Source organism: Myotis nattereri (assembly GCF_964212035.1).
Source record: "Myotis nattereri genome assembly, chromosome: 16".
NCBI classification, from domain to species: domain Eukaryota; kingdom Metazoa; phylum Chordata; class Mammalia; order Chiroptera; family Vespertilionidae; genus Myotis; species Myotis nattereri.
Genome location: NC_138091.1, coordinates 23,866,369 through 23,879,667, shown reverse-complemented (window position 1 = coordinate 23,879,667; position 13,299 = coordinate 23,866,369). Strand labels below are relative to the sequence as shown.

Genomic DNA, 13,299 nt, shown 5'->3' with positions numbered 1-13,299 from the left:
CTGTCCAATGTGCTTCCTGGCAGTGATGTCAGAGGCAACTACGGCTTCCACCTGGCAACTGAATTCACAGCTTCTCGAGCACTTGCGAGTGGCCTGAGTCCACTTCTTCCCTCTCCTCTGAGTCACCCTACTACCTGCCCCGCCGCACACTGGCCTCTGACACCACTTTGACGGTCTGTGCAGCTGTCTTTTCCTCTCAGGGCTGTGATGAAACAAAAACCCAAAACTCAAGCCTGTCCTTGGTCAATCTCTCAACAATGTGGACATCAACCAAAGCAAACAGGAATCAAATTTGCAAACCTCTTCAGTTTTGATGAGGGTCCTCCAGTCCAGTCTCAATATGTTTTCTGGAAGAGGCTGGTTTATGGCAGGTGCTGCTGTCCTAAGATCTCCACAGCGGCATCCTAAACGGACTCTGTAAGGCGCCTGCCCTTGGCGGAGGCCACCCCGCAGCCTCTCAGCCTAGTCCATGAGGAGCTTCCCGCTGGGGAAGCGGGAAGCCGTTAGCACTCCCATACACTCCCCGGCTGTGGGTCAGTGAAGGCGAACAACTTTCTGGGATTTCAGTTGAGGACGCAGCTGTCAAACTGTGATCTAAAGGGAACCTTTAGGGGTTTCTCTGAGGAGGAAGTTACTAATGCATAATTTGGCAGGAGCTGGCAATTGGGAGCCTCCATTTAAACAATAAAACAACTGTCAATATACTCTACAGATTCCTACAACACCCATCAGTTTTATTTCTGTTGTCTTTTTCCAGTATAACTCCTTAAAAAAAATAAATCAAAAAGACCCTCTGACATCAATAACAAAACACTGTAAGAATATGACATTATGTACATAAATACTGTGTAAAAACTAAAGAAATGACAAATCTTCCAGGAAAAGGGGGGAAACAACTTATGTCAAGTGTTAACAGTGATAATATCAAAAAGAAAACTTTGCATTCAATGGAGGTTATACAAAAGTAATGTAACAATTCAAATGTCATCTATGAAATAAAACAAAACAAAACAGGCAGCATTGAGAGAAACAGCATGAGGGAGGAAAATAAATTGGAAAAAATATGGCCATTAAACTCAGAGGCCCACAGAATTATTCAAGTAATGGAAGGGTTAAAACCCTATATATGTATTCATTTTACAAGAACACATTGACTTTCAATTGCTATTTTTCAAACTTGTCCCTGTTGTGTCTCAGTTTCCCATTTCACCTTCTTATGCTTTTCTCAACAGAGGACCTCTTGGATTTCATTTGGGGTTGACTTTTAATTTAATAAAAAATCTGATTTATTAACAAGCTTATAAAGCCAGCCATTATGATGCCTTTCTTTAACGATCCACTCTGGAACACCAGGAGAATGGATTCTGGAAGACCCCCTTTGAAAACAGCAGAACCTCCAAAGGGCTGGGGCTGGGGACCAGGCTGAGAGAGCGCTGATGTCCCCTGCTGTCCCATTGCCCTTCAGCCCACCTGAAGCATCAGGCCTGGAGAACAAGCCATCGTCACACTGGCCCAGGGGCAGCATTTTCAATTTCCGGCTTCACCCCCACCCTCCCCATCTGCTTCCATCCTCAATCAAGCATGCATGCCTTTTCTCAGAGGGCAAAATGAGGAGCAGGTGGCAGTTGATTGAAAAACAGCAATTTGCCTTTGATAAAGGTGTTCTTTGAAAATGAGTATATTTTGAGGTTTGAAATTTCTAAAAATAAAAAATGATAAAATGGTCTTGCCGTCCAAATCAATCTCTCACACACACAGAGGGAGAAAACCCCAAACTCTGCATGTGCCAGGAACAGTAAAATGACCAAAATGTTATAAAATTAACCGATAAAGTGCATGTTCCTTACATATTACACCTGCCCCTTTTATAAACATTTCTTTTAGAAAGTCACATGTGTAGGCTCAGAATCACATGGTATTATAGAAAGGGTTGGTTGTCCTTTTTTTATCACTTGCTTTTTTCAGTCTCCTAAGGGGGTGAGTTCTGTGGTGCTGCTGCTGGGGAGCCAAAGCCAGCCCTGGAGCTGGGCCCGCCCACGGCAGCCCCTGGGTCTGCAGCAAAGGCAGGCCTCCTTCAGAACTAGTCAATTCCGGTCCTGCCTTGGGGAGCAAACACTGCTGACTGCAACCAAACTCTTTGGCATACTGTACAAGGGGCCTCTCCACTGGCTTGCTCTGCGCGATACACTCTGTTGTTTTAAGTTGCTCTATAAAATACTTGGTGGGCTCTGGGTTCTGGGGGGCATCTGAGTTTCCGGGGGGCTCCTGGGCCTCCATGGCATGCATGCCTGAGTCTGTTCTGATGAAGGGCTGAAGAAGTTTGAGATGAGGGGACTCAGAGGAGACAGGCTCCCTCTCCAGTAAACAGTCTTTGCACAGGTCCAAGTAACCTAACTTGGCAAGGGAAGCTGAACGCCTCATTTGGGATGGTTTGGGGAGCCCTATCTGGCAAATCGCTTGGGATTCAACTTCTTTAGCGTGCGCCTTCACCACACGGGGGCTGTGGCTAAGATCCTTTATATTGTCACTACTAGAGCTATGAGGGAGTCTACAGGCCACAGGTGATGGGTCCAGTTTTTCTTGTAACTTCCCAATGTTGTCACTACATTTGCTAATTAAGCTTAGGTCTTCACTAGTTAACTGGGAGCCCTTATATGGCACTTCATTGCCGCTGGACAGGGGGCCCTGACTTTCTTCCCAGTGCCCCGGCTCTGCACAGGGCTCACTGTCTGTGGTGCTGCTTTGCTCTGTGAAGCCTTCCAGGTGAACCATGGTCTGGGGATGCAGATAATCCAAGTTGGCAGATGGGACGTGGGTGGTGTGACTGACAAATGGCGCTGCTATGTCCAGGGCTGTTGCCGGGCTGTTGCCCCAGTCTTCAGGGCTGCTCAGGGTGGAGGTCGGGTCGGTGGGCCTGTTGTGCTCAGGAGAGGAAGGATGCAGAGGTAGCACTTTGGGGTACAGAGAAACCTGGTCGGGGCCCAGCGTCCTGTTCAGATTTTCATCTAGTGCACAGAGCACAGTGATGGACTTCTCCACTTTCATTTTCCTCAGTCCTTGCTCCCCACTCTTTTCACTGGTGGCTATTTCACCCCCTGGCCCAGGGTGATTGGGGGATGTAACCGCGTGGGTATACTCAATGATTTCTATCTTCTTGGGAAAAGGGACTCCCTGTGTTTCAGATTCCTGGCATGAAACCACAGTCCGCTGCTCTTTCAGGACTCCTTGCTGTTTGGTTCTAGTCTCTGACTCCGAGCACTCCTGAGGAGCCTGCAAGGGGCAGAAATCCAGCAGCTTGGGTGCTGGAACAATGACATCTTGCTCACAATGCAGTATGGAGCCAGCCTCACATCTACTGGATTTCCCTTTGCTCTTGTTCATCTCTGGTTCCCTGGGGACAAACGGATGTCCTAGGGTGGCTTCATCACTCTTCCCTTTCGGTGCCAGGTCTGCCACAGAGGAATCATTCTTGGAATTCTTGCGAGCGGACAATGAAGTACAAGCAGGAGTAACACCGTGGTGCTCTTGCTCCTGCCGCAAGCGTTCCTCAAATTCCAAGGTGGCTCGTCTTACAGACCCAGGGTACCACTTGGCACCTGGGTGTATCCCTGGGCCCCCGAGCTCTTGTTCCCCCTCAGCTGGTTCCTCTTCTTCCAAGTCTGTGGTGGATGAGGGTACAGTTAGGCAGCCTTCTGGGTCCCACTTCCCCGAGTCTTTGGCTAGTTCAGGCTGGGCTGAGCAGGAACCCTCATTCGGCTCCAGATTTCCAGGTTTGTTCTCCGGGGCCTGGGCCCTCTCAAGGGGCATCTCATGGATGGAGTTCTTCTTTGGTGTATGGCATGGGTTGGATAAAATATCTCCCTTTAGTTGAATCTGTCCAACTCCTTGACTGATAGATTCAATCTCAGTTACAATTTCTTTGACTGAAATTGCGTTCTCTGAGTGTGATTGCATGAAAATGTCTGGGCTGACCAGTTCTGAAATTGCCTAAGAAGAAAACATAGTGAGATAGTTATGGCGAATTGTAGTCTAATGGAAAATGCCAGATTTTTTGATTACTAATCCTCGGATCCAAGAGAACCTTCTGGCTATGAAGACACAAATTGTGGAGTGCCTGGGACTGTCCTCTGCCGAGAACTGTACTCTGACCATCTGTTTCGTTGTACAAGGAAAAACAGATTCATCAAAGGCAGAGATACAAAATTAGTTACAGGTTGTATCACTGTCTACTGAACTTTCTGTTCTGTTTACTCAAACAGGATGCCAATCTAATATCTTGCTCCAAAAATGAACAGCAAATAGCGTTGGTGGCTTCTAATTTTCCTAAGACCATGAGCCTTCAGAACTTAGATCAGACTGGGGAAATGAAATCTTTTCTCTCTGGCCTATATCAACTTCCAGTCAGAGCCTAAGCTAGTTCGAGGGGAAGAGTTCCATTCAAGGGCTCAGTGCCCACCTTAAATATGCCCAGTGTTAGACAAGGCAAGGTTGAGGCTATCATCTGATGTCTGATTTGGAGACTCACTGCTCTCTTCTCTCTTCTGTGTTGCCAGTTTTTTTTCACGTCCTCGCACTTCTAGCAGCAGCATCCCAGCACGTGAGGGCACTATGTATCTGATCATACAATTCCTAAGTGTCACATGGCTCCTCCTGGGAAATGTTTACTTGGCTTATGCAGCCACGTGCCTGAGAAAACTTAGAGACCGTGACTCGCTGACGTGTTGTTATTCTACCAGTTATGAATTTCCAGTTGTATTTAGAACAAGGCCAAAGAAAACTGGCCAATGCAAAATCAAGTCCTTTTGTAAAAAAAAAACAACAAAAAAACAAAACTTCAAAATCTGGAAATGGCCCCTGGACACTTCTTAAAGTGACATCATTATTACCATGCATCTACTTTAACATTTTTATAAGCCTTCAAAGTACAATATTTCCCCAGTAATTGTTCTGGTCTTTCCCCTTCAGAAGAGTCAGAGCTAGTACAAACTAACAAGGTCAGTTATGCCTTTGGGAGAAATCTGCTGGGACATCAGGCGGAGGCAAACTTGCCAAGCCTGGGAGAAAAGCCATAGCAGGCCGGTGTGTACATGGGCTGTGGAGGGAGTGCTCATATGACCAGGGACTGTGCAAAAAAGCTATTTCTGTCAGAGCTGCTACACCCACTGGTCCAAAGGAGAGCTCAAGCATTCAGATTTCCTAGTGGACTCAAAACAGAGGGACAGCCTTTGGGAAGAGGAGAGGACAACAACTACCCTCACATGGTTAAAAAGAGAGAGAACAGACGAATAGTGGACAAGGTATAACTATAAGTAGATAAACATCAGAAGATGTCAGCTCCACGGAGTTCATTCAGTGAGGTTTGGTATGTTAGAGTAAGTTCGTCACCATTTATTTTCCAACTACTATTATATTGATTAAAATGCATCCCAATTTCAGAAGTGTCAAAATGAGAATAAGTGTGAGCCTTACAAATAGTGATATACAGTAATTCTTTCCCTAGTCTGCAATGGTTCCCAAGAGCTCATATGCCACTGAGAAGAATCTTAGAATTCTGTCTGCTCTCAAATCACTTCCACAAACCATCCCTCAACTCCTGAATACCACAGGGTCTGAGTCGAGGAACAATTCAGAAACATTATTAACAGAAGAACTCAGCATGGGATTTAGGTGCTACTTCAACAGCTATTTACACATGTCTAGTCTTAGACTTTTCTGAGACAGACTTTTCCAAACAAACCCATCTTTTCAGAGACATACAAGTCTCACTCAGGCAGCATGTGAGTCCCTGGCACTTCATTACGGGTAAGATTTGATCGGAACGGCAGAGGCCCAGGGAGTGGGCCGCTCTTTGTTCAGCCAAGAGTTTTTTGTTTTGTTATCCCTTCTTTCCTCATCCCCTCAGAAATGGTTTCCAATGGCACCAAAAACCTGAAAAGATAAATTCTTCAAAAGGCAACTGATTAAAAAAAATATTTAAACCCTGTTTTTAAGGAAAGTCTCAGCCAGACTTTCTCTCCCACACTGCCGTCCTAAATCTTGAGCCACGTTAAAAAGAAAGTGAACATAGCAGAGTCCCAAATATTTTGTCTTAGAAGAGAATGCCTTAGGTGGAGAACTATAAAGATAGCTTTTACCTTTGACTGTTCCTCATCTATTGACGATTCTTCGGATGCATGGGGAGTGTTACTCAAAGAGCTGCTTCTCTGGTCCTCAGCTGTCACTTCAGAAGGGGCTACTTCTACCACTGACAGTCGACAGCTTTCACTCCTTCCTCCACCCAGTTCCTCCATCCTTGAGTGGGAAAAAGATCGTGACCGGGTTTCTTGAGAAAGCTCTACAAACTTCTCCAGGGCACTAAAAAAATCAATGCGATCTGTACTAAAATCTGAGACTTCAGCCTGGCAACTGGGTTGGGGGCTTGGTGACTCAGGATCAGGGGACATGGGGAGGTCTTTCAGGCGAGATGCCAATTCTTCCATTGGCAGTAAGTGGACGTTCATGTCTGCTTTCAGTGCATCTGTCTCCAAATCTTCAACTGTTAAGTCTGAGAACTTGTTGGGCATTTCTGGGGCCTGTCCAGGTTGGATTAAGGCTTTGGATCCATGGCAGTTGTCAAGGGGGAATTTTGATTCATTGAGACAACACCCTGATGTACATCCATTGATGTCATTTAGGTTTAATTCATCTTCAATCTGTCCGGCATGAAATTCCCTAGAAGTAAACTCCAAGCAGATCACTCTTTCTTTGGTACACAGGCCTTTCTGATTTTCATCTTGTGGGACAACATGTTCCACAAAGACAGGAGGTATGGATGGGTGACCTTCCATGGTCTTTACTTCAGCAATCTGGTCTGCTGAGGTGGTGATCTCCTTCTTGTTGAGTTCTAGCCCTGGCTTGCAGATGGGTTCATGGTGGTCTGAGAGGTCGCTATCTGAATGAGATCTCCAGAGCTTGTTATGCCGCTGTTTGCTGTGGAGGACATACACAAGAAACATTTTAGTCTGGTCTGTGAAAACAATCAGCACCCTCCCAGGAAACCCTCCCAGATAAACTTAAAATGTAACCTGCAAAATGCTTTTTTAATGCCCAATGGAAGTAGGCAATAAACATTTGCTTAATTTAACTAACAGCAAAAACAAAAGCAAAGCAAAAACAACAACAAAAAAATAAATATGAGATCTCCTTTTTTAACCTATTAGACTGACAAGAGCTAACCTGGTTGCTAGCAGCTAGTGTTACTGAGAGTATGGCCAAGCAAGCCCTCTCATATACTACTATTGGGAGGAATATGAATTTTTAAGAGTGAACTCTGGCAATAGTTCTCAAAATTTAACCCTTTAACCAGCAATTTTTCCTTCAAGAATTTTTCTTGGAGTATTACTACTATAAGTGCATAGAGATATATTAAAAGGACGCTCACTGTAACGCTGTGGTCCTAAAACATTAGACACCAAAAGAAAAAAAAGATTTATTTAAATTACAGTCCATACACCTCTATGCTATGAGGCTGGTAAAAAAAAAAAGTCAGGTATTTTAGTAGAATGATGTCCAAGGTACACTATCAAGCAAAAAAGCATATTGAACACAGTTGAAATGGTCAGTTCCCATGTTAGAATAAGTATAGGAAAATATCTGGAGGAACATCTCCAAACTGGTAACAGTTCTTTCAAGGGAAGGTAAAACTACTTTTGGGGAGGGCTTTACTCTCTATACTCTGCATTTCCGTAATTTTTGAAATTATAAAATAATGAGCATGTTTATCATTCATTAATAATCAGAAAAAAACCCTAGAACAAAACAGCACTTGAGTAATACAAGGTGAAACAGTCTATGGAAGCTCATTACAAATCCTCATAACGGGGGTGAAGAGCTGATACAGGATTAATCACTGACATGAAAGTGTGAGGAGGGTGGTGATCTTTCTTGAATTAGAAGACAAAGATGAGGCTAGTAAACCTGGCAAAAAAGGTTGGTAACAGAATGGAAGAGGATTAGCAGAGAGTACAGCCCCTTTCATAAGGATCTTTGGATAAAAACCATCAGGCTAGGGAGACACCTGGAAAAGCAGATGGGCCAAAGGAAGACCACACACATCCATCCATCCTTTGGTTTATTTTATGGAGGGAAGGTCTGGTGTGGGAAAGGTATTTCATTTCAAACTGCACTCTTGAACAAAGAAGCACAGTTCTCAAAGCTCTAGCCAAAAAGAGAAAGGTGGCCCTGTGGCTGGTCAGGATCGCCTGCCCAGGGAATAGGTCACTAACTGGTTTCTGAGGGATGGTTTCCATGACTTACAAGTTGATGAAGAGTGACCTAACCGCAGGGTAAAATGGGCAACAGCCCAAAACAACTTATCCTGGGCTCAGGGCCACGCCTGCCTCAGAGGCCTGTAAATCTCTGCTGAGTCATGTGCCTGCACTAATGTGAACCCCTGTTTGTTCTCAAGTCTGCACCTGCTCTCAGCTCCCCGTGCCTGTCTGCTGCTTGGGTGGGGATCTTTCTGACTCAGGCCTGCACAGCAAAAGGATGCTTTTCTGAGTAGGTCAATCTGTTTATGAAGACAAGCTATAACCAATCAGTTGGGTGTAAGGTAGGGTTTTCACTCTTTTCAAGTTGCAAGAACTCAGCCACCCCTAGGAGGAGACAACATATCACACATCCCAAACGAGGAATGGCTATGTGGAGGAGCAAGCTGACTGGTTGGATAGATGAGGCCTAACAGAGACCAACCAATGCCAATGTGCTTCCCTTTCAAGTTTCTTTTTTCATATATAGACACCCTTGCTTCCTGATCTAAGTACGACTGTGTTCTCCAATTTCCAGCCCTCACCTATATAAGCATGTTCAGACCTGCACCAATTCCTCTTAGCCACCGTGGCAGGACAATTCCCATCATGCAAATGACTAGGAAGACATCTCAGGGAGTGGCTCTCACCCTTCTAATAATGTAAAAGAACATCTTGTCAGTCAACAGCAAATGGGATGTTTTCATGACCCTAAGAACCCACAAGGTATGATTTTTAAAACTGCCTGCAAACCACGAACCAATCAGGAGGGAACGAGACACTGAAGTTACGCTAATAGGCACAAACAGTGCATGCTGCAGCGGAACTGGCTGGCATCATTTCCCAGCAGGATTTCTTTCTCTTCCTGGAGGAGATAATCACCAGAAAATACTGGGTCAGGGCTCTGGAATTACACTGACACCTACTTGTAAAGGAGAAAGAAAACCCCCAATCTGAAGATAGGTCTGATTCTGCCGCGTGTTTCATTTTTGCAATAGGACCTGCATGGAGAGTGTGGTAGGCAGCTCTTGGATACGGTCAAGATACTCACCACCAGGGCCTCTGAAGCACTGCTGCTCCATGGGCCCTTCCTGATCCCTTCCCTCCACTCTCCCCCTCAGGGGTTATTAACCTCTGTCCTGAATTTTGTGCTTAGCATTGCCTTTCATTTTTTTTTTCTTTAGAGTTGCCACGTTTTGTTCTTAATGATATACTGCTCAGGTTAGCCTGTTTTGAAGTTTATATAAATGAAATACTGTATGGATCCTACAACCGTTTTGTTGCCTAACTCTCTGTTTTTAAGATTCACCGATGTGCACAGCTGTAATTTCAGAGTAAAATTTATTTACCCATCCTGTTGATGAGCAGTTCTGGCTATTACAAACAATACTGCATGGCCATTCCTGGGCCTGGTGCACACTTTGGTTTCTCAAAGATGTTTTATATAGAGGAACAGAGAGGTGGGTCACAGGGCATGCATAAATCAGATTTTACCTAGGAACACCAAACTGCTTCCCAGCGAAGCTTTTTCCCAAGCCAGCTTAAATGCTCCTTCACTAGTTGGAATAGATGGAAGGCATTAGATCATATTTATTATTTTAAACTGTTAATATTTAAATCCAGCTGACATCCCCCACCTGGTTCCAGGTAGGTAGCAAGTAAACAAGTTGCCAAAAAAGAACTTCAGAGCTGGTTTGTGGTCTGGATGATGCAACCAACTCCAGTTCTCTTCCACCTTGAGTGGCCTCTGACCTGAGTAAGAATTTGGCCTTTTACTTAGTAAATGGATAAGAAGGAAATGTAAATGACAGGATGCACATGATATCCCATTTTCCTGTCTTGACTTGCTTTCTTTCATATTGTTATATGTTTGGGAAAGCACTAATTCTATTGGAGAAAGTTACATAGAGGAAAATATTGCTAAAAATAGAATATCAGTTATAGTAAAATCAGACTGTTTATGGTTACTTCTTAGGGCATTAGGCAGGCTGTAGAAAGGAGAAGAAAGAGAAAAAGCTTCAATTGGGCATTTTCTGTGTGCTGTGCTTTAAGAATATGTTTCTGAAAAGCTATTAAGAAAATCTTTAAAAAAAGAAAAGAAAAAGAAAAGAAAATCCTTTAAATGTTGATTGTGATTGGTTGTCACCTGACCAGGACCACATCCTTTTATTCTCGGGTTCCCTCCTGCTGGCTCACTACTGTGCACCAGCTAGCTAGACTCAATGTCTCTACCAGCAAAGCCAGAGTAAAAGACAACTCTACCTCCTCTGGCCCTGGAGACAGCGGTGTTCAGAGAATCAAAACTGACATCTGTGAGGACATGTGGCAAAAACTCTCCCTGGCCACCACCCAGTTTTTCCTCCTTGCCTTATACCCTGGAACCTAATATCACAGACACATGGTCAGCTTGCAAAAGCCTGAAATCCGAACTTGTCTAATGGAACATAAATCTGCCAGATACCTGCATGATCAGAGTCGAGAATAACAAACAGGGCTGCTGGCTATTCAATGGAGGATTTCAACACACACACACACACACACACACACACACACACACACACACACACCTCCTCCTGCCTCATTCCCCGACTATAAAAAATAAAATTAGATATGAATAATATCAGTGTCTTTATGATATCCTTTAGGTCTAAGGGAGAATATTAAATATTAGACTTCTCCAGACTCTTAAAGACACACTGAAATATGCAAAAAATCCCTTGTATTTCAGAGGGGCTATATCTGTTTGGCCCACAGCCTCACATTTTGATTAAGAGATTGCAACTAATTCATGAATCACTTTGCTAAACCTCTCTTCTACCAACCAAGAGGTAAAAGTACCAAGCTAAGAGACTCACAAAGAGTCTGCCATCTTAAATTAAGTACTCAGTGCCACCCTGGACAACCATGTGGCTAGAGAATCTAGGCTCAAGGCTCTGTCTCTCTGAGAAAACCACCACATGCTTCCTGGGAGGAGATACGAAACACAAGACTTAAGTAGCTGGGTAGGAAATGGAATTTCTTTGCAAATAGAATGAGTGGGATTTTTCTAAGGACTGTCCTCTCCTGGTTACCTAAGCTGCAAAGCTAGTCAGAGCTCCAGACAATCACAGGAGTCTGGGGCTTCTTCGCTTTTCTAAGCAAGCACTCAGAGTTGTGCAAGAATCTGCTGGGCCCAATTCACTTGGCAGTTAGCTTGGCAGGTAGCCTGCAAGTGCCATTTCTGACAACACCTCATAGACTGCAGACCCTAGTGGCTGCTCACTCAGCAGGCACTCCCACGCTTTCCCCTTGCTGATGGAAGCCTGATTTGGTTGGGGTATTCAGTGTCCCTTGGGTTCAGGGAATGCAGTACTTCCCTAGCACCAGAGCGTGCATGTGAATTTGTTTAAGCCAGCCCAGGAAATTCCATTTTCCTGGCCAGTGATTAGTTTTAACCACATGACCCAGTCCTGGCCAATGAGTCCTGTGGAGAAGTCTATTGAGGAGGTTCTGGGAAAGGTCTCCCCCATAATTGAAATGCCCATTCCTTCAGCCAGATGCTGTGGAATTTACATGTAGATGCCTAGAAATGTGGCCGACATATGGCAATCATGAGGAGACAAGTTCAAGGACCAAGCCATTAACCAAGGAAGGCAGAAAAGAAAGATGAAGAGTACCCAAGTCCCTGATTACATCACTGAGCCATTACAGAGTCTAGTTCTGGGCTTCCTGTTACAAGTGATGGCACATGGTACAACTTTTAAAAATACCTAAAGCTTGGTGTTGGGCCAAATGTCTTTTTAAAAAATATATATATTTTTATTGATTTCAGAGAGGAAGGGAGAGGGAGAGAGAGATAGAAACATCAATGATGAGAGAGAATCATTGATCGGCTGCCTCCTGTACGCCTCCTACTGAGGATCAAGCCCGCAACTTGGGCATGTGCCCGTGACCAGAATCAAACCCGTGACCCTTCAGTCTGCAGGCCGACGCTCTATCCACTGAGCCAAACTGGCTATGGCTATGCTGCCCTTTTTACCCTCATTTAAGATTTTCCTGAAATTTCTTTAACACCTAAGAAAACCACATACACTGAAAAAACCCAACCTAACAGCTTGCAGTAGCCTGAGATTCCAGAATAAATACTGAAATTGGCCGGACACATAGTACCCTTCCTCTCAGTGGGTCACGGGAGGACACTGCCTAACATCTGTCATGTGTCTGGGAATATATAATATTTATATCTCAACCAAACCACAGATGCCTCTTTCTTGTGCCAGAAAGAACTGCTATGTTCTACCTTCTGATCTAATCTAAAAATGTCATCAATATCTGGCCCCAAAGACCTATAAATTCTTTTTAAGTGGAGGAGACTTTCATAGCCTCCCAGCCTCCTAAGCGAACAGCTCAGAGGAAACCATGCCAAGTGCTGAGTAAATGGGAGGGTTTTTTAGTGGAAACCATAATGCTGTGCTGTGACCACATTTTCACAATACTTTGGGGTTGGAGGGTGGTCCCTCTGCCTGGATAGGCTAGAAGGCTCTTTAATATTTTGTTCAGGGGAAACACAGCCCAGATTCAAGAGTTAAGACCAAGTCATGAGACTTACTGGAGTTAAACTCTGGCACTAGGCCCCAATGCTTCTAGGCAGCTGTGCCTTCACCCTAACAAAACCACCAAGAACATGCCTGCATGGCAACAAAGAAGCAAAATCTAGCACTCCGCAGAACTTCAACATGTGGCATCTCTGGAAGCTGATTGTTAAATCCAGCTTAATACCTGAATCTTTTCCCCCAGAGCAGCTGAAGGTGGCTTTCACCACCAAAGGTGTAATAAATAATGCAGTGAAACAAATTATTCATTTTATAACCAATTACCAACTTACTGATGGAACAGCTAGTTCTGATTGAGACAAGAAAATGTTCAAGACCTAGTACTGGGTCAACAGAGAAAGACAAATACTGTATGGTCTCACCTACTTGTGGAATCGAAAAAAGCTGAACTCAGAGAAACAGACAGTGGAGTGCTGGCTACC

General features: G+C 44.4%; 1 protein-coding gene across 2 annotated transcripts in view; it reads right to left on the bottom strand.

Moving 5' to 3' along the window:
* Positions 1-469: 469 nt before the first annotated feature.
* SSH2 (slingshot protein phosphatase 2) overlaps positions 470-13,299 on the bottom strand; it is a 222,059-nt gene continuing 209,229 nt past the window's right edge. For both annotated transcript variants that reach the window (XM_081109555.1, XM_081109554.1), the window contains 2 exons: positions 6,135-6,969; positions 470-3,987 (listed from right to left, as the gene is read on the bottom strand). In XM_081109555.1, the coding sequence (XP_080965681.1) occupies positions 1,909-3,987; positions 6,135-6,969 (2,914 nt within the window). In that variant the 3' untranslated portion in view covers positions 470-1,908. The remainder of the gene's footprint in view (positions 3,988-6,134; positions 6,970-13,299) is intronic.